The sequence below is a fragment of the Pristiophorus japonicus genome, chromosome 11 (genome assembly GCF_044704955.1).
Source record: "Pristiophorus japonicus isolate sPriJap1 chromosome 11, sPriJap1.hap1, whole genome shotgun sequence".
Classification (NCBI taxonomy): domain Eukaryota; kingdom Metazoa; phylum Chordata; class Chondrichthyes; family Pristiophoridae; genus Pristiophorus; species Pristiophorus japonicus.
In genome coordinates this window covers 121,248,982-121,276,660 of record NC_091987.1, presented here as the reverse complement: position 1 = coordinate 121,276,660, position 27,679 = coordinate 121,248,982, and the positions used below count along the sequence as shown (strand labels likewise).

The 27,679-nt window shown below is 42.0% G+C and overlaps 1 protein-coding gene across 3 annotated transcripts in view; it reads left to right on the top strand.

Moving 5' to 3' along the window:
• LOC139276248 (polycomb protein SCMH1-like) overlaps window positions 1-27,679 on the top strand; it is a 217,533-nt gene that overhangs the window by 145,564 nt on the left and 44,290 nt on the right. For all 3 annotated transcript variants that reach the window (XM_070893958.1, XM_070893957.1, XM_070893959.1), the window contains one exon: window positions 26,022-26,272. In XM_070893958.1, the coding sequence (XP_070750059.1) occupies window positions 26,022-26,272 (251 nt within the window). The remainder of the gene's footprint in view (window positions 1-26,021; window positions 26,273-27,679) is intronic.

Sequence of the window (27,679 nt, the reverse complement as noted above, 5' to 3'; positions counted from 1 at the left end):
ACTCCATTTCCCCCGGGTTTCTCGGCGGTACTGCTCGTTTTTGGCAGAAAACCACCCAGCGAGAATTTCCACAAGTTTGCACAAAGGGTTCTGCCGGCGGTTTCGAAATACTGCTGGGGAGCGGACCGCTGGCGTGCACCGCTGAAAAAAACGTAGGTGAGTAGAAAAAAAAGGCCCACGAGAAAGCAGCCGGAGCTGGGCGGTAGGTAAGTAGCCCTGCAAAAACAAAGGTAAATTAAAGTGTTTTTTTATAATTCTTTTAAAATTCTTTTACAGCGAATAAGTGGAAAAGGGTCCTGAGAATGTGCTCTGATTTTTTTATTTTTTGGAAAAAATATTTTTTGTGCTTTTCCCTCCCTCCCCAGGCCCAACCTGCAGCCTCGGACTAAATTTGAGTAAGTACCCCCATTTTGATTAAGAACCGCCCAATTTGCCCAGGATCTCGTTTTCCACCATGAATCTGCGTGTAAGACCCATTTTTCTTGCCGGGCGGAATTAACTATTGTCTGTGTCTGGTCTGCAAATATGTGAATATGCCCTATTGTTAATCAGCAGTTTACCATGAGCAATGTCATTGGTGATCACTAGTATATAATAATATATAAGAAAACATGTGTGTTTGGTGTTTTCCTACCTTTATTACCTTCTGGAGCTTCTTTAAATATAAGGCAGAATTGTACATGATTTGAATTTTTGGTATGTATGCATTAGGACTTTGCACCATGCAAAATTACGATGCATTTGTTCAAACATATTTCAGCAATCCTGCGTGGTGTTGTCTGTCGTCCAAAAAATTGAATTATCAGATAATGTAAATTAAGCAACCTTGAATTAAGAGGAAGAGACCGTATTCAAAGAGGGGCAAGTTCTAGCTTACATTTGTTTTGAAATTGTGGACAAGGGCAGGCGAATGTTTTGGTAATCCTGAAGTTTCTTTCATCTGAGAAACAATTTTGTGCAAGTATGTTTTATGAGTTGTGCTCACTCTTTGATTTATCTTCCTGCTAAAATACACTTTTTACAGAAATGTCAATTTGAAAATTTCAGATCATTGGGTAATTTACAGTATAGTGACAACCTTGTGTCAATGGTGGGACTCTCGCCTTTGAGTCAGAAGATTATGGTTCACACCCCACTCCAGGACTTGAGCACATAAATTAGGCTGACACTTGACTGCAGTATTAACTCTGTTCTGCATTGTCTGAAGTGTCATCTCTAGCATGAGACGTTAAACCAAAGAGTTGTCTGCCCTTTCAATTGATACAAAGGATTCCGTAGCACTATCAGAAGATGAACTCGAGTGCTTGCGGTCACCTGGCCAATATTTTCCCTCAACCAAAATCTCTCAAAATACTGATTATCTGATAATTTACCTTAATAACATAAGAACATTAAAAATAGAATCAAGATTTGGCCATTCGGTCTTTCGAGCCTGCTCCACCATTCAATAAGATCATGACTGATCTACCTCAATTCCACCCTTCCGCACCATCCCCATATACCTTGATTCCCTGAGTATCCAAAAATCTATAGATCACTGCCTTGAATATACTCAGTGACTGAGCATCCATAGTCCTCTGGGGTAGAGAATTCCAAAGATTCACAACCTTCTGAATGAAGAATTTTCTCCTCATCTCAGTCTTAAATGTCCGACCCTTTATTGTGAGACTGTGACCCTTGGTTTTAGACACCCCAGCCAAGGGAAACATCTTCGCAGCATCTACCCTGTCAAGTCCCTTAAGAATTTGATATGTTTCAATGAGATCACCTCTTGTTCTAAACTCTAGGGAATATAGGCCTAGTCTACTCAACCTCTCCTCGTAAGATTGCTGCTTGTAGGATAGTGATGCTTCCAAATTGGCTGCCACATAGCCCCGCATTACAATAATTTTTATATTTTGCTCGTGCTTCATTGCCTTTTAAGTACTTTGGGATGTTCTATGGTCATGAAAGGTGCTAAATGAACTCGTTCTTTTTCAAATTTAATTTAAAGATTCATTTTTTAAAGAATTAATGCTTTTATAAAATTTGTTCCTTTTCGACATTTAGCAACAAATGAACTTGAAAAAATATTTGTTCTTCCGATATGAGCACCGTGATTATGGCATGCATTTATTGCCCATCCCTCGTTGCCCTTGAGAAGGTTGTGGTGGGCCTCCTTGACTGTTATAAGTCAGTGCTGTTGGATGGGAAGGTCCATGGTTTTGACCCAGCAACGCAGAAGGAACAGTGATATATGGCTAAGTTGGGATGGTGTATGACTTGGACGGGAATGTGGAGGTGAAGATGTTTCCACGCATCTGCTATCCTTGTGCTTCTTGGTGGTGGAAGTTGTGGGGTTGGCAGGTGCTACCGAAGAAATGTTGGCGTGTTGCAGCAGTACATCCTATAGATATTACACACTGCAGCCTCGGTACGTCGGTGGTGGAGGGAGTGAATGTTTACTCTGGTGGATGGGGTGTCGATCAAGCAGATTGCTTTGTCCTAGATCGTGTCGAGCTTCATGAGTTGGAGAGTATCACATCACACTCCTGACTTCTGCCTTGTAGGTGGTGGAAAGGTTTTGGGAAGTCAGGAGGTGAGCCAATTGCTGCAGTATACCCAGCCTCTGACTAGCTCTTGTAGCAATGCCATTTATGTGGCTAGTCCAATTGAGTTTCTGGTCAATGGTGACCTCTCCAGGATGTTGCTGGCAGATTTGGCAATGGTAATGCCATTGTGAATGCCATGAGGAGGTGGTTACCTTTTCTTTCGTTGGAGATTTCATTGCCTGGCACTTGTGTGGAGCAAATGTTATTTGGCACACATCATCCCTAGTCTGGATGTTATCCAGGACTTGCTGCATGCGGGCATGCGTTGATTTTTAATGCAGCAAGAATCAAGAACATCTTACATTTACACAGCGCCTTTAAAATAAAAAGTCCCGAGGTGCCTCATAGATGGGCATACAGAAAATGGACAGCGAGCCAAAAAGGACAAGACCAAGAGGAGTGACCTAAAAGTTGGTTGAAGAGATGGGTTTCTAAAGTGCGAAAGTAGAGCGTTTGAGGGAGGAAATTCCAGAAAGTAGGACCAAGGCAGTTCCACCAATGGTGGGGAGAACAGAGTGTTCCAGAAATGGGGCTGAAGGCGACCACAAGATAGTTTGGAGCAAGGAATCATAACTAGAGAAAAAAAATACAATTAGACCAGGATTTTGTATTAAGATTTAGCAAAATTTCTGTACAATAAGAATCAATGGCAAATCGTTTGATGCATTGAAATTATACACATGGGATTAGTATGTATTAAATTGTATTTTAGCTAGTTTTAAAAAAAAATACAGACTGCCAGCTTACAAACTTCTACATTTAATGCCCCTTTGGTGATAAATGATGGGGGGAAAATTGCGGTCCGAGGCTTTCTTCGTACGAACCGGAAAAAATCTACAAAACTACCTGTTGGCCCTGAAGAAATGTCTGAGGCCTCCATTCGCTGCGCAGCATACGGGGTTCTGTCTTCCACGTACGGATGTCTATGTTGCAATCACGTGGGCCTGGACCACCAATCACTAGATAGTATTCTCATTGATGATAATGGGAATGCCGTTTGTCTGAGTTCCCATTACTACCAATGAGAATAACCCGTAAAACAAGAAACAGCACAATAAATAAAATAAACACTTCACATTTAAAATTAACTATTTGAGAAAAAAATATTTTTTGAAATTTTTTTGTGTTTTAATAGGGTTAAAAATAAACTTACGTTAATGGACAGGGTTTTTAAACATAAAAATGAATGATTAAATTTAATTTTTCTATGTTTTAAAAATATTACCCTGGTAAAATTAAGCTATGCGCCTGCTTTTATCAGGCGTAAAAGTTTTAAAGACATTCGTTGGGCATGAGTCAGGCAAATAGCCCAATCTCTGCCATGCGGACGTCTTTCCTGCAGGGATGTGTAGAATCTGTCTAAAGAAATTTTGACAGATCGGAAGCCGGTTCTCAGCGCGTGCGCACCGCGCTCCGAGAACCAGCTTTTGCAAGGCCTCGCCGGATCTGTGCACACTTGGTACGCACCCGGCAAGGCAGCAATTTTTGGCCCATTATATTTGCAACTTGTAGATCTGAATAGGGCTGAGTAAAATTTGAATTAGTGGAGTTATGTTTTAAGATTGTACTGTAGCAGGAGGTAACCAAAAACTGAGCTCAGCAATAGGAATATTTAATACTTCCATTAACAAACAATATTTGAGGATGGGAGTTAGGGTTATAATAATTGGAACAGGTGTATCGAAGATGAGGGGGTTTTAGTTACGTTAACTGCAATATTGATTCAGGAGAGGAGTTTACATTTACACTACCAAAGGTACACTTAAATTGCAAAGTTGTTGTGTACTTTTGGGAAAATAGTCATTTTATTGCATGTTAGTAGAATCCTTTGGCACTGCTGAAGATCACTTCGAGTTTTGAAAACAACAATTGAATACAAAGGTCCCAAAGTAGCTGTTCATTAAAAGGGTCATGGCATCTTTTCTGCAACTATAGGAAAGACTAGTGCTTCTATCCACTGAGCATTCCTGGTATTTGCGAATAAGGCATTAATTAATTCTCAGAAACCCTCAGAAATGGCTAGGCAATTGAAACTATGTCTAGGGACTTTTGAGTATCCTCAGTGACTCATGGTAAACGTATAGTACACTGAAGATGCGTTGGAGATGAATGTTTTGGAATTATTGCAGGAAAAAGTAAGGTGGAACTGGGAAGACTCATTAAAGAAGTAGATTGACTTGAGGTTTAGACCCTGGCTCATAAATTAATTGTTTACACTGGATGTAAGGTGCAATTTTATTCCTTCAAGCATACAGTTCACCACCATAATTTACCATGAAACACAATTTATCATGAAATGTTGCTTTTGTTGCAGCTTGACGTTAACACAACTCATTTGTTGTGGAATTTTGGGGAGAAATGGTGAAAAAGAAGTAAGTTTGTCTACATATTGCAAACTCCATAGGAGTATATCCCAGCTTGGTAGATTCTGAAAAACTATATGCTGAGCATGCATATAATGTCATGATTTTGCAGCCAAGCATTGGTCTACTGCTGAATCATATAAAACTCCAGGACTTGAGCAATTTTGGCAGTTTATATTCCACTGCTAATGCTTAGTTGCCTCTCGCAGTAAACTTAATGGGCCCAAATTTGGCCAATATATATTTCTGGCACACTCACCAGAGGTGCACCGCTTTTGTAGAACGATTAGGGCGGCAAAGATCTTCAGGCCGAATTTGGCCGCTCCCCAGCCTCTCCTCGATAGTGGCATAGCGTGGCAACTGAATTCGGGGGCAGAGCCAGGTCCCGGCATTGAAAACCGTGTCGGGAGTTCTGCACATGCGCGCTAGAGTGTGCACGCATGCGCAGTAACTCCTCGCCCCCAGAATCTGAGTTGCTCTGCAGGCTATGTGGGAGGAGCCCGAAGTGCGCTGCCCCTATCCCGGGCTGGGTGGGCTCCCTCATCGGCGGCCAGATTAGCTACCAGAATATCTGTATTTGTAAGTAAAATTACTTCAGGGTTTGGCCATTAAGGTGTTTTATCAGCATGCTGGCATGTACATGGTTGAGGGCAAATCCGCTAGATTTTATTGCAATTGTAGATTAAATTGGCCATGAAAGTGCAAATTACGTCAACGTAGCAGGCCGTGTTTTGGTAGGACTTCTATTTGTTATTAATTAATTGCTCATTACTTTTTGTGCTTTGTTTAGTGCTTTGTAAGTCTTTGTGCTTTAGGTGCAGGGTTCCTTCTATTTTTTATTAATTAATTGCTTATTGCTTTTTGTGCTTTGTAAGTCTTGGTGCTAGGTGCAGGTCCTCTCAGCTTCCATGTATTTTTTATTTGTTATTGAATGCTTATTTTTGTGCTTTGTTTCGTACTTGGTGCTTTAAATGTACTTACCTGCGCTGTTTTCATAACTTTCCGCAAGGGTTTTGTGTGCGGCCACAACTGGACATATACGCTGGCCTAAGTTAGTTTGGAGCAACTATTAGCTGTCCAACCTAACTTAAATGGTCAAAGCAGGCGTAGGTGGCTGGTAATGCCCCCTTTTGAAAAAAAAACTAAACTTAAAAAAAAATCCTAACTAACTCACATACTGGCACAAATTAAATGTGCAGAATTGCGATTTTTAAGATACTCCAAAAAAATCAAGTTGCTCCAAAAAAACCGGAACAACTCCTGGCCAAATTTGGGCCCATTGTTTCTAAAATTTTGGGGCAAAATTTGCAACCTGTTGATAGTAAATGGCAAAATTAGACAGATATTAGGGTACCAAACAAATTGGGCCAGAAATTGCAGTCGGAGGCTTCCCGCGAGCGGATGCCTCCGCCAACATTTTTTTTAATGAAAATACCTGGTCGTCCTGTAGGAACTAACACTTTGGCTCCAAGGCCCAGATGCGCAGCCCAGCGCAGAGACCCATGCGTCCCAGGACCGTACGGGCATCCTGGGATCACGTGGGCCTGGACCACCAAGGAACATGGAGTATTCTCATTGATCGTAATGGTGAGTTCCGTTTGTATGGAGCTCCCATTGCTATCAATGAGAATATCCACAAAAACACAAACACAATACATAAATTTAAAAAAATCTCACACATTTAAAATTAATTGAAATTGAATTAAATTAAATGTTTTAGAAAAAAAAATGTTTGAATTTTTTAAATGTTTTAATAAGGTTAAAATTAACTTTTCTTAATGGACAAGGTTTTTAATGTAAAAATTAGTGATAACATTTAATTTTCTATCTTTTCAAACTCTTGCGCTAGGCCTGCTTTTACCAGGCATAAGAGTTTTAAGGACATTTGCTGGCAAATAGCCCAAATCTCTGCATGCAATCTGTCGCAAGGTCCGAATTTAGACACATGCGCAGTGCACGGCTAAACCCGGAATTTGCGAGGCACCCGGAGAGGCAGCAATTTACAGCCCATTGTTAATTAACCTGGTCCAGTCTGATTTTAGATTTCTTGCTACAAATTTTGACATGCAGAAAATATTCTAGAGCATTGTTGCAGTGCAAGTATACAAAACATCAAAGTGCATTGTATCATTAATTGATGGGTACTTGCATTTCTATCTCCATAGACTCGTGTATTTTCTATTGTATATAATGTGACTCCTGTCTAGCTTCTGTATTTTAGATGGAGTATTGCCAGTTGTATATTTGAATGCAATATCATTATATTTTTATGAAAATCTCCAGTTCAGAGCAACTGGAGGTTAAAAGTTACAACAGCTCAAGATTTTTTCAGATTTCAGTTATAGAATCACGGAATGGTTACAGCACAGAAGGAGGCCATTCGGCCCGTCGAACCTGTGCTGGCTCTCTGCAACAGCACTTCAGGTTATTAATTATTGGGCGAAAGCTTTGTTTATGGGAACAGCTGTTAAGCAATTACGAGAAAGCACATCTTTGAAAAAGTTGATATTTGTGACAAATGGAAAACTCGGAGCATCGTGCGCTTAGGAACACAATTTACGTATGATTGCTTAATCACCAAGTTAGATGATGAGTTATTTGCCTGCCGATCATGTTGCCTGCTGATCATGTCTATTATGTTCTTGTGATCCATATGCCAGCTCGAGTTATGTTATAAAAATCAGAAACCGATTTACACAGTTTGCCTGAAGAATAAGTAAATTAGAAGGGCACAAATGTATTTTGGAAGCAGAAAATTTTGCTTTGGAGTGGAATTTTCTTGTAGTTTGGGAGCCACTCATGGTTTGCCAGCATGATTATATTACAGGCCCATTTTACATGCTATATATATACTATCTAAATAGGTTCCTGATTTATCTATCATTATACATTCTTGGCTTTAATGCTTAGGCTATAAAGATTTGTCTGCTGGGGAATGCCTTAAGGCTTTTATTACATGGCAAAGTGCATGTACGTTAAAAAAAATCTTCAATAAAAATAGAATTTAATACGTTATTTTTATATTTAATGCAAAATATTTTTATGCAAGCGGGGATTCGTAGGTAGCTAGTTGCATGCAAATCTGACACTCTCTTGCCTGTCTTCTATCTGTAACTGCCTTTACCCTTCCCAACAGGTTACTGTGTATTTCTACTATAATTCATTTTGTTAAACACCAAAATAGCTTGTGAAGAAATGTTGTGTTTGGATAAGGATTTGCATGAACGGACAAATAGATAATTGTCTAATGTTGCCACCAAAGGCCATTGAGGCTTCAGTAACTCGTGTTTTATCACATCATGTTTCATTAAATTGCATTCTAAAATGTTTCATTAAATTGCATTCTAAAATGTTATTCAGAACTCTCCATGGCTGCCTACATGCCCTTTAAATATTTTGTATGAGAGGGAGGGGAGATTCAACATTTCATCTCAGCCAATAAGACAGAGGCTCTTTGTTTTCATGCAAGAGTCTGGAGGTGACATGGAGGCGGAGTGTGGAATGCCTGCAGTGAACATTAGAACCTTCTCTGGCAGGCAGCAGAATGGCAGTTTCTTACTGAAGGGCTAGATCATTGGTTTGTCCCTCTGACTCAAAAAAGTGTTAGTGTGTGCTCGAGATTTGATCTGTTGATCAGGAAGGTTCAAAAAAACAGTCTACTAATAAAAATAACAATTTTATGGTAATCAGCAGTGTAGATTTCAAGTCTTTTTGTTTTGTTCTGTAGGTTTTTTGTTTACTCCAGATTGTTAAAACAGTTACTTAGCCATAGCATTAACTGTTTTAACTAGTGTCCAATTGGTTAATTATTCTATTTTTTCATGCTGGCAGCTAGATTTAGGTACTGTTTAATTTCAGTATGAAAGGTAAGTTTTGTGAAGATCCTTGAAGTGGTTGAGTGAATAAAGTTAGCTTTTTCACTTAAGAGACTAAATATTCAAATCTTTTCATTAAAGGCTGTATGAGGAGCCCAAAATGTAAGCAGCTCTTAAAGAACAATGTTCTGATTTTAATATTTATGGGACTTACTATGAACTGATCAATTAAGTAAACAGAAAATGAAAATAATCCATGAGCTTGACCTCAAACTGCCCAGCATTTGACCAATGCAGTACTTGGACAGACATACAATTAATCCTGGTTTAGATTAGGCAAGTACTGTTTCTGTAACAAAGTAAACCATGAATATTATGTTTGGGCAATTGACTTTATGTTGATGTAAAAATAAACTGATCAAGGAAGTTTGTTCAGTGTGAGAAGACTACATTGTTAAATGCATATTTTGGCTGCTCCCCTATCTAGTATCGTATTCAGATGTTTCAATAATTATTAATTCACCAAATTACTAAAAAGTGTTGGCACATCCCTGTTGCATTGTTGACTGTTAAAAACCCATTGCACAAGAATTTGATTCAAATGTCTTTTTGGTTTGATTTCATCGCATATGTTTCAGAATGGCCACTTTTGTCTACAAATGCAAATGACCAATTTGGTTTTCTGCCTTTTGTGGATCTGTGACCCATTTTAACCTTTTAGCCTTCTGCAAAAGTGGGGGTGGAGACTGTGGGAGCAGGTGACTGATGGGCACTGTCACTATAGCCTGCACACAATATACATATTACTTTAAAACACAAATCTCCTCTTCTCTCTCTCTACCCCCCCAACCCCTCCCCTCACCAAACGAATGCAAATATCTTAGACATGCTGTTTGCTGATGGAGCTTCAGTCAGCATGGGCTTTGTTGATGGGTTAGTAAGCAAATAAAAGGGAGTAGTGCAGTCGACAGGAAATCCAGGAGGGGAATTCGGGGCTCTTGCGTTGGTCGAAGTTGAAGTTTCAGTAAGAAATAAATCGAAAACCAGACCACGGTAAGCATTACTGGAGCATGAAAACCTATTTTTTTTACTTTGATGCTGTAAAATTGAACTGAGCTGTATGCCTTTGTTGTTGTTTGCCTGAGTAGCTTTTGTGTAGCGAGATTGCTTCAATCCAAATGAAGACTGTGGGGTACATCCTTTTTAAAAAAAAAAGTGTCAACAGATTTAGAGCAAGGGCTGCAGATCTAAACTTGAAATAGTAAATTCTAATGCAATCGGTGAATCATTTATTTCTGAATGTTGCAATGTTGATCGGACTATAATGTGTAATGTTTTATAGTTATAGTTTAACTTCAGTGTCAATTTTTGTCAAACAATTCCATGTCTGTAGCTTAATATTTTAGAGAATTTATGTTTTCATGCAGCTCTTTTTGCTATATGACTGGAAATTCAGAGTAGGTGCTAAAAGGTTTGAAAGATTCAGTTGCCGCTAAGTGGATATTGTTCTTTGTTCCGAAACAGGTCTCCAGCTATTTTGTTAAAGTTTGATCATCTCTACGATAGTTACAGTTTAACTTCAATTTAAATTGTTTCATTGTGAGAACTGTGTTGCTTTATAAAAATTTCAACTGGCATTGGGGTACTGTTGTTCAGTGTTGATACCAAAACGGTTTTCTTTTTACATTTTGTTGCTGTGTTCTTAAATACATGAGTAATTGATACAGAATTTTTAATAGGTTTATGTTTGAGTAGAAGCAATAATAGTGCGTCTGGAATATTTCGAATGTGAAATCAGTGATGTTTCATGCATGTCATTTAATACCTAATGGTGACCAGCTGCCACACAATTCAATAATTGGATTTTTCACATTTATACATTTGAAAAGGGGGAAAAACACAAGTACATTTAAAGAAGGAAAAACACAGAATCTATAACTTAACAAATTGTCAGCTGCTTGCTCTATTATTACTGCTCACCAAGATCATAGTTACATTAAAAAAATAAATGCACTGTAGCATTGCTTAACATTTCAACAATCGATATTTTTTGTTGCATTATATCTTTATTTGCTTTCTTCCCTTCCCATTCCTCATGAATCCACGCCTAAGAATTTGGAGGCAATTTCATGAAATTGTTCAGTTTATACTGTGATCTGGTTTTTTTTCCAACATGAGAGAAAATATGGCAAGCTGCCTATTTGCTGCTCTCCCATGAATATTCTCCCATCCTTCTTGGTGGTTGCTTAGTGATATTCAGTGGTTTATCTTTTCACCGCTAAAATGCTTTTTCTAAATGATTTTTTTTCACATTAGGACAGCTACATTTCTTTATAAATTCAAATTAAAAAAATATTAATAAGTGAAGAACAAAGTTTTACTAAACTGATAAATGGGGAAATTGAGACATTCACAGGTGCCTTGCAGTGTGGCAGCAAACCATGTTTTTTTTGCTGAAACAAGTTATGAGGAATGTGGTTCCTGGCCATGAGGCTCTTTGGCACCAGTTGAGTCTTGTAAAGCTGAAGTCCCCCAATGGAATACACATCCTGAGACCCCTGTTTGCTGCAAGCTAAGACAGTTGTGGGAAAACAGTTGTTAACTAAAAGTCTTGCAGTGCTGTATGTGAATCATAAAATCATAGAAACTGACAGCACAGAAGGAAGCCATTCGGCCTATTGTGCTTGTGCTGGCTCTTTCCAAGAGCAGTTGTGCTTAGTCCGACATCCCCTCTTTTTGTCCACAGCCCTGTAAGTTCTTCATCCTCAATTACCTGTCCAACTCCCTTTTAAAATTATTTCTGGAATCAGCTTTCACCACCTTTTCAGGAAGAGCGTTCTAGATCCTGACAACTGAGTGAAAACATTTCTCCTCATTGCCCCTTTAGATTTTTGCCAACGATTTTGAATCTATGATCTCAAATTATTGACTCACCATAGAGATTAATTTCTCTCTCTCTATCTAAACCTCTCATCATCTTGAAAACTTCTATTATGTTACCTCTTAACCTTTTCTGTTTCAAGGAGAACAGTCCTAACTTTTCTAACTTCTTCTCATAACTGAAGTTGCTGGTAACATCCTCTGTACCCTTTCTAATGCCCATAGATTTTTCGTGAAATGTGGTGCCCAGAATTGTTCACAATACTCCAGCTGACGCCTAATCAGTTCTAGCAGGATTTCTTAGCTTTTATATTATATTCCTCTATTTATGAAAGCATGGGCCATATGCTTAACATCTGTAAGACAAATGTCCTTCACCAGCCTGTCACCGCCGCACAGCACTGCCCTCCAATCATCAAGATTCACGGCGCGGCCCTCGACAACGTGGACCATTTCCCATATCTCGGGAGCCTCTTATCAACAAAAGCAGACGTTGATGAGGAGATTCAATATCGCCTCCAGTGCACCAGTGCGGCCGTCTGAGGAAAAGAGTGTTTGAAGACCAGGCCCTCAAATCTACCACCAAGCTTATGGTCTATAGGGCTGTAGTAATACCCGCCCTCCTGTATGGATCTGAGGCATGGACGATGTATAGAAGGCACCTCAAATCGCTGGAGATATATCACTAACGATGTCTCCACAAGATCCTGCAAATCCCCTGGGAGGACAGGCGGACCAACATCCGTGTCCTCGACCAGGCAAACATCCCCAGCATTGAAGCACTGACCCCACTCGATCAACTTTGCTGGGCAGGCCACATGGTTCACATGCTAGATACAAGACTCCCTAAGCAAATGCTTTATGCGGAGCTCCTTCGTGGTAAACGAGCCAAAGGAGGACAGCGAAAACGTTATAAGGGCACCCTCAAAGCTTCCCTGGTAAAGTGCGACATCACCACTGACACCTGGGAGACCCTGGCCGAAGACCGCCCAAAGTGGAGAAAGTGCATCCAGGAGGGCGTTGAGCTCTTCGAGTCTCAGCGTGAAGAGGCCAAGCGCAGGCAGCGGAAGGAACGCGCAGCAAACCAGCCCCACCGATCCCGTTCCTCGACGAATGTCTGTCCCACCTGTGACAGAGTCTGTGGCTCTCGTATCGGACTGTTCAGCCATCAAAGAACTCACTTGGGGAGTCTTCCTTGATTCCAAGGGACTGCCTATGATGATGATCTATTTATAAACCCAAGTTAGTAGGAATCAGGCAAAACTCTCCTGGATTGAGTCATACCGAGCACAAAGCAAAATGATTGTGGTGGTTGGAGGTCAATCATCACAGCCCCAGGACATCGCTGCAAGAGTTCCTCAGGGCGGTGTCTTAAACCCAACCATCTTCAGCTGCTTCATCAGTGACCTTCCCTCCATCATAAGGTTAGAAGTGGGGATGTTCGCTGATGACTGCAATGTTCAGTGCCATTCGCAATTCCTCAGATAATGGAGCAGTCCATGCACGCATGCAGCAAGACCTGGATGACATTCAGGCTTGGGCTGATAAGTGGCAAGTAACATTTGTGCCACACAAGTGCCAGGCAATGACCATCTCCAACAAGCAAGAATCTAACCACCACCCCATGACATTCAACAGCATTATCATCACCAAATTCCCCACCAACAACCTGGGAGCCCACCATTGACCAGAAACTGAACTGAACCAGCCACACAACTACTGTGGCAAGAAGAGCAGGTCAGAGGATGGGTATTCTGTGGTGAGTGTCTCACCTCCTGGCTCCCCAAAGCCTTTCCACCATCTTCAAGGCTAAAATCAGGAGTGCGGTGGGATACTCTCTACTTACCTAGATGAGTGCAGCTCCAACAACACTCAAGAAGCTCGACAACATCTAGGACAAAGCAACCCGCTTGATTGGCACCCCATCCACCACCTTAAAACATTCACTCTCTCCATCACCGGCGTACCTTGGCTGCAGTGTGTACCATCTACAAGATGCACTGCAGCAACTCGCAAATGCTGCTTTGGCAGCACCTCCCAAACCCAAACATGTCTTGCTGCATGCGGGCACAGACTGCTTTATTATCTGAGGAGTTGTGAATGGAACTGAACACTCAGCAATCATAACTGAAACATCCCCACTTCTGACTTTATGATAAAGGGGAGGTCATTGATGAAGTAGCTGAAGATGGTTGGGCCTAGGACACTTCCCTGTGGAGCTCCCGCAGTGATGTCCTGGGATTGAGATGTTTCGCGGCCGACAACCGCAACCACCTTCCTTTGTGCTAGGTATGACTCCAGCCAGTGAAGAGTTTTGCCTCACATACCCATTGACTTCAATTTTGCTAGAGATCCTTGATGCCACATTTGGTCAAATGCTGCCTTGATGTCAAGGGCAGTCACTCTCACCTCACCTTTGGAATTTAGTTCTTTTGTCCATGTTTGGACCAAGGTTGTAATGAGGTCTGGAGCTGAATGACCCTAGCGGAATCCAAACTGCACATCGGTGAGCAGGTTATTGGTAAGTGCTTCTTGACAGTACTGTCGACGACAACCTCCATCAGTTTGCTGATGATTGGGCGTAGACTGATGGGGTGGGAATTGGCTGGATTGGATTTGTCCTGCTTTTTGTGGACAGGACATAACTGGGCAATTTTCCACATTGTCGGGTAGATGTCAGTGTTGTAGCTGTACTGGAACAGCTTGGCAAGTTCTGGAGTACAAGTCTTCAGCACTATAGCCGAGATGTTGTCGGGGCCCAAAGCTTTTGCAGTATCCAGTGCACTCAGCCGTTTCTTGATATCACGTGGACTGAATTGAAGTGGCTGAAGACTGGATGGTGGGGACCTCAGGAGGATGCCGAAATAGATTATCTACTGAGCACTTCTGGCTGAAGGTGGTTGCAAACACTTCAACCTTGTCCTTTGCACTCAGGTACTGGGCTCCGCCATCGTTGAAGATTGGGTGTTCATCATCGGCCGTACCTTGGAATCGAGGAGGACTTGCTTCCACTCCCTAAGTGAGTTCTTTGATGGCTGAACAGTCCGATACGGGACCCTGTTACAGGTGGGGCAGACATTCGTTGGGGGAAGGGGTCGGTAGGGTTGGTTTCCGCGCGCTCCTTCACTGCCTACGCCTGGCCTCTTCATGCTCCTTGCGTTGAGACTCAAAGAGCTCAACGCCCTCCCAGATGGACTTTCTCCACTTCGTTTTCTAATTTGTCGCCCGTGGGGACACGGGACAAGGATGTCTCGAGGTTGGAATAAAAATCCTCTTTAGCCTCATCCGTTGTATCGAGTGTGGGGGCGTACGCACTGATGACTGTGGCACATTGGTTCCGAGATAGAGTGATACGGAGAGTCATGAGGTGTTCGTTGACCCCACAGGGGGAGTCTTTGAGGCGGTCGACCAGCTCATTCTTGATGGCAAAGCCGACTCCATGAAGGCGGCGTTCTGCCTCTGGTTTCCCTTTCCAGAAGAAGGTGGAACCTCCACCATGTTCCTTCAACTGGCCTTCCCCTGCCTGCCGGGTCTCGCTTAGGGCGGCGATGTGAATGTCAAAATGTCTGAGGTCCCAGGCATCTGGCGGTGCAGCATTCCGGCCTGTTGCTGTTGAGATTGTCCATGAGGATCCTGACGTTCCAGGTCCCGAACTTTATACTGACAGAGTGGAAGATGCATGTGCGTGAGTTCTTTTAATGTGGGGTGGCCGCTGCACACCGACAACCACACGGGCTTAGCTGAGCAAGGTCTTGGTCCAGTGGCAAGGGGGTCCAAGACAACTGGAGACCAGGCACAGCTCTATAAGCCTAATTGCCTACGGCGAAGTGTTGGCCGCAAGCTCGGCACCGGGTAGTGCCATTGATGGTAGATGGCCCGAGGCTAGATTGGGGGGGCAGGCATTCGGAAGGTGACCGTCCAAAGTTATTTTAAAAGTTGATAAAGATTCCCAATTTATTTCAAAAGTTTCTAAGATATGTTTAAACGTTTTAAGAAGTTTCTAAGAATTGTTAAAAATCTAAGATGTAAATCAATAATAGATTATAAAAGTTTCCCCAATTTAAAAAGTTTCTAAAGGTTGTTAAAAGTCAAAGATGTAAGTTAATAATAGATGTTTAAAAGTATTTCGGTTGAGAGTCTAAAATGTAAATTTTAAAAGTTCTCCTAAATGGGGTGTTCATGGAGCAGCCTCCTCCGTTGTTTAATTGTCCATCACCATTCATGACTGGATGTGGCAGGACTGCAGAGCTTTGATCTGATCTGTATATTACAATGGTGTTGGGAAGGAATACCTTTTTAACAGGTAAGCGGCAAGGATACTGTGCTTCGTGTTCGCGTTTGAAAAATATGTTAGTGCATAACTGAGTATGGGGACAAAGGAACTAATAAAAGGAGATTCTTGCTGTGTGGTTTTACTGTCACCATGTTCCAAACTGCCCCAATCCTCGATTGAACTGGGGGCTGAAGATTTTGTGGCATGCTTCCTAATGTAGGACAGCTGTAAAATGTGAGTTTGTCTTCAGTCTTGGTTCTCTCTTGATGTTAACATGATGCCTTCTCCTAAAAGTGCACACAGCAAATCCAGATGCTAGACTTTGGAAGAGCTGTGAGACAGTCATCTATGTGCTCAGTTTACATCTATACTTGACCATTAATGATGAACAGTTGTTTTTCGGACTGGAGCAAGGTAAACAGCGGTGTTCCCGAGAGGTCAGTACTTGGACCACTGCTTTTCTTGATATATATTATTGACTTGGATGAAGGGTTGAGAACCAGAGGACACAGATTTAAGGTGATTGGCAAAAGAACAAAAGGCGACATATGAAAAACGTTTTTACACAGCGAGTGGTTCGGATCTGGAATGCACTGCCTGAAAGGGTGGTAGAGGCAGACTCAATCACTGCTTTCAAAAGGGAGTTAGATAAGTACCTGAAAGAACAACATTTGCAGGGCTACGGGGCAAGGCCGGGGGAGTGGGACAAGCTGAGCTGCTCTTGCAGAGAGCTGGCATGGGCTCGGTGGGCCGAATGGCCGCCTTCCGTGTTGTAACCATTCTATGTTTCTATGATTCTAATGCAGCAAGCATGTAATTTCTGGTAGCTGTGTTGGTTTGGAGAGCACCCTATAAGATATATATATAATCATTTCACTGCCATACAGTTTAATTGATATAAAACCTTGTGTGATAAAGATTAAAGATTGTCTCCATGGTCCCATTCTGCCACCCTTAGGAGAAACCAGATTTGTAATGTTAGCACCATGCCTCCTTGCTAATACTAATAATTTGTCTAATTTTGACTGGCTTACGTTTGCACTTTCTTGGCACATTTTGTAGCAGGGCCTGCAAGGAGTAGTTTATCCACATTTCTCCTCGCATTTGTGTGCACAAACAATTACCATCCCCTTTTATGACCAGCTGCAAACCTTAAACTCTCCCATCCCGAGTAGCATGGGTTCCCTGTGCCTCTTCTACATAGCGAGCCTGTGGAAATCATAGAATAGTACAGCACAGGAGGAGGCTATTTGGCCCATAGAGTCTGCGCCAGCTCTTTTGAAGAGCAATCCAGTTAATCCCACTCCCCTGTTCTTTCCCATATATCCCTACAATTTTTTCTCCAAGTGTTTATCCAATTCCCTTTTGAAGGCTACTATTGAATCTGTATCCACCACTCTATCAGGCAGTGCATTCCAAGTCCTAACCACGTGCTGCATAAAAAAAGTTTTCCCTTATGTAGCCTCTTTTGCGAAACACCTTAAATCTGTGCCCTCTTGTTATCAATCCTTCAGCCATTGGAAACAGTTTCTCTTTATTTACTCTACCGAAATCCAGGATTTTAAACAACTATCAAATCTCCTTTTTAGCCTTCTCTGCTACAAGTAGAACAATCCCAGCTTCTCTAATCTATCCACGTAACTGTCATCCCTCATGCCTGGAACAGTTCTAGTAAGTCTCTTCTGTACGCTATCGAAATCCTTCATGTCCTTCCTAAAGTGCAATGCCCAGAATTGGACACAAGACTCCAGCTGGCGCAGAACTAGTATTTTATATTGGTTTAGCTTAACATCCTGGCTTTTGTACTCGATGGCTCTTTTTATAAAGCCCAGGATCCCATATGCTTCAATTACTGCTTTATTAGCCTGTCTTACCACCTTCAAAAATTTGTGCACAAGCAGCCCTAGCTCTGTTCTTTTATGCAAATTTATTAATTTAGTAAGTTTTTCATGTTCGTCACAATGAGGAGAGCCAGTGGTAAAGAATGTAATACAGGTACAGCGTTGAGAATCCGGCAGTCTCTGGACCGAGGCCTCTCCGGATTCTGTGTATTTCTGGACTACGGAACGTCTTTCCGACATCCCGAATCCGAAAACATCTGGGCCAAGCAGTGGATCAGCCCAGATGCTTCCAGCATCAATGGTGAAAGCAGCACAAGCAGAATGCTTCAATACTTTAGAAGACACATCGAAACACAAGCAAAACATACGGAGAACGGGAGCGTACTCACAATACCTAGGTGGTCGGGGTGGGGAGCAGGGCGGGGGAGAGGTCGGCGGCATCCCGAGACGGGGAAGAGGTCGGTGGTGGCCCGAGGCAGGAGTCCGGATTCCGGAACGTTTTCCGGATTCCAGACGACCCCACCACGGATCGTCCCAGTGTTCGGATTCCAGAACAGTACGGATTCCGGATTCTCAATGCTGTACCTGTAGCATTAAACACTTGTAGGTCAGGTACTGCACAGGGGAGACAGAGTAAAGGCACCTTTACATTGTTAACATTGGGAGTCCCTGGGTAAGCTATATTCAAACAGAGATATGCAACCTGCAAGCAATATACTCTTATTTATCTTACTTCATGCTGCCACTCCAGTCAAGCCTGTTGGGAATCCCATAGCTTAACAAAAGGAAATGTTTCAGCCAGTTAGGGTACAGTATGTAATTTTGGACACCCTAATATAGAAAATACATTAAAGTCATCGGGAACGTACTGGATAGATTCACCGAGATGATGCCAGAGATGAAAAACTATAGTCTGGAGATAGTGGGACAATTCCCACTGGAGCAGAGAAGGCCAAGAGGGGATGATATAGCAAATTTAAAAACAATGAATGGTTTTGAAAGGGTGAATAGGGGAAGAATATTTCTTCTGGTTGGGGAGTCAGTGATGAGGGGGCCATCCATTCAAAATTGTAACTAGAAGAGCGAAGAGAGTAGGAGAAATTTCTTTACATGGAGGGTTGGGGGAACATGGAATATTTTGTCACAGGAAGTGGTTGAGGAAGAGACCATTGCATCTTTTTATAGGAAAATTGGATAAATATTTGAAGCAGAGGAAGGGCTGACTTTCCAAGGTCCATCCTCATTGCTTCTGCTTGACCCCAGCAATTCTGCAAGATCAGCCCGTATATTTTTTTCTTCTGTTTGCTTGCCAATTTGGTTGCTGTTTGCAGATGAATAGTGGATTGATTTGAGTTTATATACGTCACCCTTTTATCTGAAGGAAAAAAATAGGATGCCATGCAGAAAATTGCTATTAATAGCTTGATAGTGAAATCATTTTTAATTTGGACAAGCTGATTTTTAAAAAATACATGCAACTACATTGTTTATGGTACTCTATGAACGTCAAGGAAGTTAAATATATTGCTTATTCTAGAAATGAGAGGAAGCTGTGCCAAGCAAACCATAAAGGTTGTTGATGTATAATGTATTTTGGGCCTAAGTTTCGGGCCACACCTAGAACGGCACAGCCACGACCTGGACGCCCGTTTTTCGCGCTGGAAAGTGCGCCTAAAAAATACTTGGATTCTCTGGCTCCCTGCAGGTCCTCTGGAGCTGGGTGCGGCACAGCACGAGCTGTGGGGTTGGGAGCCAGGTCCCCTGCGCTGAAAACAGTGCCAGGACCTCTGTACAGGCGCGCTACAGTGGGTGTGCATGTGCAGTAGCTCCAGGTGCCCAAAACTGTGTGGGAGGGGCCCAAGCACACTGCCCCTAGCCCTGGCCGAATGGGCTCACCGGGGCGGCATGGATCAGGCTGCATCTCCCACGCCCAGCTCCTGCTTCCTCCCTTCAGCTGGTTCTCTCAAATCCCCCCCTTCGCTCCGAACCGAACCGACCCGACTCCCCCTGGACCCGACCCGACTCGACTCCCGCTCCCCGACCCGACTCCCGCTCTCTCTTTTCCCCCCTCCACTCCAGGACCCGACCCGGCCACCTACCTTTAACTCCAGTGCTGGGGGCGGGCCCTGCCCGAAATCTTGGGCCCGGCCAGGCCGGGACCGTTCAGCCTCCCTCCCTCCCTCTCCCCTTCTCCCCTCCCTCCCTTCCCTCCCTCCCTTCCCTCCCTCCCTCCTCCCCTCCCTCCCTCCTCCCCTCCCTCCCTTCTCCCCTCTCTCCCTTTTCCCCTCTCTCCCTTTTCCCCTCTCTCCCTTTTCCCCTCCCTCCCTTTTCCCCTCCCTCCCTTTTCCCCTCCCTCCCTTTTCCCCTCCCTCCCTTTTCCCCTCCCTCCCTTCTCCCCTCCCTCCCTTCTCCCCTCCCTCCCTTCTCCCCTGCCTCCCTCTCCCTCCCTCCTCCCCCTCCCCTCGCTGTCAGAAACACAGACACTGACAGACAGAGAGTGAGAAAGACACACACAGACAGACAGAGAGATAAAGACACTGACAGACACACACTGGGGGGGCCCCATCCCAGCACGCTGTTGGAGGGCTACCTGTGCTGCAGTCGGTAAGTAGAAAATGTTTTTTTTTTAAATTTTTTATTAATTTTTTTTGATTGACTTATGGTTGATTTATTGATGTATTTATAATTTATTATTGATGATGGCTCTTTATTTGTAAAACTGAAGTGTTTAATGTTTGTAAACTTCCCTTTAAACCCCCCACCCCCATTCCCTACGCCTGATTTGTAACCTACGCCTGATTTTCTAAGTGTAGACAAGGTTTTTCTGAGTGTACAAAAACCTACACTTACTCCATTCTAAGTTAGTTTGGAGTATGTTTTCACTGCTTAAACTTTCAAAACGGGCGTAAGTGGCCGGACGTGCCCCTTTTGGAAAAAAAAATCTGTTCCAAACTGAAACTGTTCTAACTGACTAGAACTGGAGCAAACTAAATGCCGAGAATTGCAATTTCTAAGATACTCCATTCTAAACCAGTTGCTCCAAAAAAACAGGAGCAACTCAGGCTGAAACCTGGCCCCATAAAGTCTACCTGAAACTTGTACATTAAACAGGGCAAATCTAATATTTGCAGGTCATTAGATTGGTGGGAAAGTGAGATTTAGGCACCAGGTTTTACAGTAGATACAGTTGTCCCCACAGCTTGCTTGACTTCAAATGAAAGCTTATTTGACTTCTACATTTAATGATTTTTCATATTTCAGTTAAAGGCCTCTTTTGATCACAGTTGTACATTGCTATGCAGCACAGCTTTCAGGTTCTCTTCAGGAAATACTGTGTTTTGTGTACAATAAAAATTTGCTTGCACAAATATTTCAGTTTGAACTCAATTCTTTTTACAGAATATCTCTATTGTAAATGTTTATGGAAAGCTACTTTGCCCAGCAAACCATGTTATGAATACTGAGATTTCTCTGATCATCCTGGATATCACCCACATTTAAAACATCATAAGGTTAATGCAGATTGATGCATGTGTACCTCCGACCCCGAGATAGTTGGATGGTCTAAAATGTGTAGACAATTACTATTTATAACAGATACATTTTTGAATCAAGATTTCCCCATTTGGGGATGTTTATTTATTCCCTTTGATTTTAGAGGAACTTGAAACAGTAGTTGGTATATTTTCAGGTTTTCGGACCTTGTGGCTTGGTTTTGGTTTTATTTTGCAGGATGTACTGTATTGCCAAGTCATTTTTCACCAAGTACAAATGGATTATTGGCGAACTCACCACGAGTTGTAAGGCTGTAACCTTTTGAAATAATTCAAATAATGAGGAGTGAAGGTTGAGTTTTTCATGAATTTTATCAAAACCTCAATTAAATTAAATCTTTTTAATATCCAATGTAGTAGATTTTATGTAAAGCTTCTGATTTACAAATAAACCGAACTAAAACAGATAATTCCTATTCTCTACCTTCCCCGACTGACGCATGAATTCCAAAATTAACGTCATCACTAATGCAACCAGTTAATGTCAGTGCTCATGTGCTTCAGTTCTGCCAATACCAACTTTCTCTTGTTTTACAAGGGCTATATTGATCTAGCTATGTTGATGGGCAACACCAATGTGGAGTATGCATTCTGTTTCATGTGTCATGTACAGGCAGTTGGATGAAGTTCCGTGCACAGTAGAGGATGCTCCTAAACTCCTTTTTACATTGTCTTTTGTGTAGACAGTTGTAAATGTTGTGAATTGCTTTTTTATTTCCTTCCAAAATTATTCTCTCTATGAAACTTATCACCTTGGAGGCCTGCCCACTGTGCAGAGTTGATGCCGGCCTCTTCGTTGCTGGAGTAAATGCTGGAAATTTTAATTAAAATTATTTTGTCCCAAGTCTCTGCAATTGATTGCACAGGCTTTGTGGAAATTTTAAATGTGGTGCCCAATTTTAATTTTAAATGAATCAACACTGTATACCAGCATAACTTCAGTGTAAAATCCCCCCTCCCCATGTCTAATCTCTTGCCTTATTATGCATGCTTATGGCTACTAATGAATTCTGAAAAGGTCTTATTGTTTTGCATATACCTTAGGTTTGACATGTGTGTCTAATACTTAGCTATAATTCCCTGAAATTCTGAGGCCCACTGGTGGCTTAAGCACGGATTGGTAAATTGGATCGATGCATCCAAAGCACAGCATTTTGCAGTAACAAACTGGTCAGCTTTCAAGAGGCTGCAGTGCTGCCCAGCACAAATCTTGCAATAACCTCAAAAATTCTTTTGATTGGTCCTGTGTCTCTGGCAAGCTTTACCTCCGGTTCTCAGCTCGCCCATATTAAAATGGGCACATGGCTTATTCACAGGCCTGACCTACTGAAATTGTATGCTTAAAGCTAGATTTGTTTTTGAAATGTTGATGGTAATATGATTCCTTTTGGGAGAAAAATTATATTTATTTGTGTTTTTCTCATTGCTTTAGTTACAGTTGCTTTGGACTGTGCTAGTTTGGATCTTAATTTTTCTTTAACAAAACGTTTCTCCAGTTGTATTATTTCTTGCGGCTACAATTGAACTTGTCACATTGAGTTTGAGAATTTCTTTCTGAATTCTGAGTGCTGCACAATTTAAATGAGCAAGGCAGACACATGAGGTGTAAACCAAATGTCGTTTTCTCATTGCTTTAGTTACAGTTGCTTTGGACTGTGCTAGTTTGGATCTTAATTTTTCTTTAACAAAACGTTTCTCCAGTTGTATTATTTCTTGCGGCTACAATTGAACTTGTCACATTGAGTTTGAGAATTTCTTTCTGAATTCTGAGTGCTGCACAATTTAAATGAGCAAGGCAGACGCATGAGGTGTAAACCAAATGTCGTTATGACAACACCTCTGAGGTGTTATGGCTGCAGCTGCCATTACCCCAAGATCCCCATTCATACCTGGGCATGTAAGAGGAGCCCTGTCATTGTAATCTCTGCATCAGAAGGACGATGCCACATAGCTATGGCATCTGCTGAAAGCTGTCCTGCAGATAACTTGTACAACAGAGACAGCTCTTCCCAAAGATGAGAATATAACCCTAGTATTAAGCATTTATGCCACCAGAACCTTTCAATCTACTCTGCAATCTTCAGATTTATCAAGCAAATGACAGATGCATTGTTGGCAGATGCATTCCTTGTACTTAAAATTTTTGTCAGCTTGATTCAGTTGGTAGCTCTCGCCTCCGAGTCAGAAGGTTGTGGAATTGCCTTCAGCCCAGAACTGTGGGCTGACACCTTGCAGTACCGAGGTGGAAACAAAGAAAATAGGTGCAGGAATAGGCCATTCGGTCCTTTGAGCCTGCACCACCATTCAATAAGATCATGGCTGATCATTCCCTCAGTACCCCTTTCCTGCTTTCTCTCCATACCCCTTGATCCCTTTAGCCGTAAGGGCGATATCTAACTCCCTCTTGAATATATCCGAGTAGTATAGTATTATTGAAGATATCCTCCTTTGGATAAGGCATTAAACCAAGATCTTGTCTGCCTATCTTTGAGGTTCAGATAAACTTTAATGATCCTGTGGCATTATTCAAAGACGAACAGAGGTCATCTCTCTTTCCGAGACCACCCAAACCCATTTCCCTGAAGATATTTTTATCCTTGCATTCAAAATAAGTTCCCAGTTGTGTATTGGATTGGCCCAAGTGCTACACAGTTTACCTAATCTAGTTGAAGTGTAGTTATGCTTTCTGACTTATGACACTTGTTTAAGTGCCTACCCAGATAAATGCCCAGATAAATCAGACCAGAAAACTATTAGGCATATAACTGAAGTCTGGCATTTGCAGTGTTTGTGTGTAATGGGCGCAAATCCAGATTTGAAACCTCCGTAATTTGCAAATTGGTAAAATAAAGCAATGGAATAGTTAATGATGGAAAGTTAACACATTTTATGTTCCTGAATGCGGATGTCATGGTTATCAACAGTGCCTGCTTGTCTCAGTGGCAGCATTCTCACTTTTGTCAGAAGGTCATGGGTTAAAAAGCAAGTCCAGGACTTGAGCAGATAATTTAGCTTGGCACTGAAGTGCTGCATTTTTGGAACTGCTGTCTTTTGAATGAGATGTAAAACCGAGGAGGAGATGTGTGCGCTGAGGCTAAGAGTGGATGAAGAAGGAAATGGAATCGGTAAGGAGTTTGGTTAGGTTGAAGACAGAAAAGGGAGTGGGTGAGCAGTCAAAAGGTCATAGTGGGTCTTTGGGGTGGTTCTTAAAGGAGAGATGGGAGGGGTGATACAGGCTTGATGTGTTTTGACTATGTGCAGTGGCCTGACTAACACAACTGGCAATTTGACAAACATTTCAGTCCTGCCTTTTATTTTCTTCCTAATTGTCATGAAATAACTTGCCTTTGCTGTCTTTAGAATGTCCCAATGTGCTTCACAGCCAATTAAATTGTTTTTGAAGTACAGTCGCTGTTGTGTAAGGAAAGGCAGCAGCAAATTTGTGCGCAACAAGGTCCCACAAACAGTAATGAGCCACTTGTTCTGGTGAATTTTTAATAAAATTTTAAGATAATCTGTTTTAGTGCTTCAGGTTGAGGTATAAAGTTTGGCCAGGACACCGGGAGAATTCCACTGCTCTTTTGCAAATAGTGTCATGGGATCTTTTATAGCCATCCTAGAGTGTAGAAAGGGCCTCAGTTTAACATTTCCTCCGAAAACTGCATCTCCGACAGTGCAGTACTCCCTCAATACTGCACTGAACTGTCGGTCTAGATATTGGCCCAGAAATTGCGGTCGGAGGCTTCCTGAGGGAGGACGCCTCCAACCAAAGTTTTTTTTAACGAAAGTGCTTGGTGGTCCCAGAGGAATGTAGACTTGTTGCATGTTCAGCCATGAACTCATTGAATGGCGGTGCAGGCTCGAAGGGCCGAATGGCCTACTCCTGCACCTATTTTCTATGTTTCTAAGCTCCGAGACCTCCATTTGCAGTTCAGCATAGGGGCCCACATATTCCAGGAGTGTATGTGCAGCCTGGGATCACGTGGGCTAGACCAACCAATGAAAATGGTGTGTCCTCAGTCACAGTACAAATGGAGATCACCATTTCTATGAATGGGGATACCCCAAAAACACACACATTTTAATTAAGTAAGGAAAACACTTCACACATTTAAAATTAATTGAAGTTGAATTTAATTAAATGTTTTAGAGAAAATTATTTTAATGAATTTTTTTAATGTTTTAATAGGAGTAAAAATAAACAGGGTTTTTAATAAAATTATTAATTTTATTTTTCTATCTTTTAAAACTTTTACGCTGGTAAAAACAGGCCCACGAAGGTCCTTCTCCTGGAGATGCGTTGGAACTGTCAAAAGAAAAAAAACAAGTGCTGGTTTTCAGCACATGCGCATTGCGCATCTAAACCTGGAACTTGCGGGGCCTTTACGGGTGCGTGAGCACATCATACGTGCCCGTGGAGACCGCAATTTTTGACCCTATGTGTTCAAGTCTCGAGTGGAGTTTGAACCCATGTCTTCTGACTGGGAGGTGAGAGTACTACCATTGAGTTCAGGCTGACGCTAATTGCCTTCATGTATAACATTCAAAAAAAGTGGACGGAGGAGAGGATAGTTTTACTAGGCTGTGTGAGGAAAGATGAAGGGATGGTTTGGTTTCTTTTGAAGGAGAGGCATATATTGTGTACACGTATTATTTGATTTAGTATGGTATTCTCTTTTTTTAAAATGTTCTGCTTATTTTCAGTCTCCATTCCAAAGAGTATTCCTGCTACTCCATCAACTCCTTCCAGATTGACTAAACGGACAATGCAATCACCACAGAAATCTGCTGATGAATTGCCAATGCAGAAAGGTCGTAAAAGCATACGGGGCAAACAACCTGGGCAATCCACTTCAAAAAAGAGTGTACCATCACAAATCAGTTCATCACCTAAATCTGTTTCCACTGCTGATCCATCCAAATCAGCGAAAAGAGGAGCAAAACCTGGAGTCAAGGTTTGTTCAAACAGCTCTAGTTACACTCTTCAAATATTTATAAATGCAGTACTCAATACTTAATATGTTGTGAGTAAGATTATTTACCGCCCTTCAAAAAATCTCACATTTTTGTTGCTGAATAGAGATAAATGTATATTTGAACCAACTGATATTCCGGTGGTGGGAAATTGTTAACTTCAAAGTAACTATATATTAATGATTTAGACAAAGGAATTTAATGTAATATCTCTAAGTTTGCAGATGACACGAAGCTGGGTGACAGTGTGAGCTGTGAGGAGGATGCTAAGAGGCTGCAAGGGTGACTTGGACAGGTTAGGTGAGTGGGCAGGTGCAGTATAATGTGGATAAATGTGAGGTTATCCACTTTGGTGGCAAAAACCGGAAGACAGATTATTATCTGAATGGTGACAGGTTAGTAAAAGGGGAGGTGCAACAAGACTTGGGTGTCATGGTACATCAGTCATTGAAAGTAGGCATGCAGGTACAGCAGACAGTAAAGAAAATAAATGGCATGTTGGCCTTCATAACGACAGGATTTGAGTATAGGAGCAGAGAGGTCTTACTGCAGTTGTACAGGGCCTTGGTGAGGCCACACCTTGAATATTGTGTACAGTTTTGGTCTCCTAATCTGAGGAAGGACATTCTTGCTATTGAGTGAGTGCAGCGAAGGTTCACCAGACTGATTCCTGGGATGGCAGGACTGACATATGAAGAAAGACTGGATCGACTAGGCTTATATTCATTGGAATTTAGAAGAATGAGAGGGGATCTCATAGAAGTATATAAAATTCTGATGGGATTGGACAGATTAGATGCAGGAGGAATGGTCCCGATGTTGGGGAAGTCCAGAACCAGGGGTCACAGTCTAAGGATAAAGGGGTAAGCCATTTAGGACCGAGATGAGGAGAAACCTTTTCACCAAGAGAATTGTGAACCTATGGAATTCTCTACCACAGAAAGTTGTTGAGCCCAGTTCGTTTGATATATTCAAAAGGGAGTTAGATGTGGCCCTAACAGCTAAAGGGATCAAGGGCTATGGAGAGAATGCAGGAGTGGTGTACTGAAGTTGCATGATCAGCCATGATCATATTGAATGGTGGTGCAGGTTCGAATGGCCTGCTCCTGCACCTATTTTCTATGTTTCTATTATCTATTAAAAACGAAGAGTGGCCGCAACATTCCATTGATACTGTACCTGTATTTGGCTCTGCGAGTGTCATGCTATGTGACCCATTCAGCACAGAGGGGCTCAACTAACATTACGTGACATCCCTCATGAACAGCCATCATCAGCAACAAATAGCAGTGAAAGGATTCCCACAAATTAAACCAGAATCCTTATTGAAATTACTACCATGATACTCTTAAATGAAAATTGAAGTGTAGCAAAAGGACAGTGTAAAA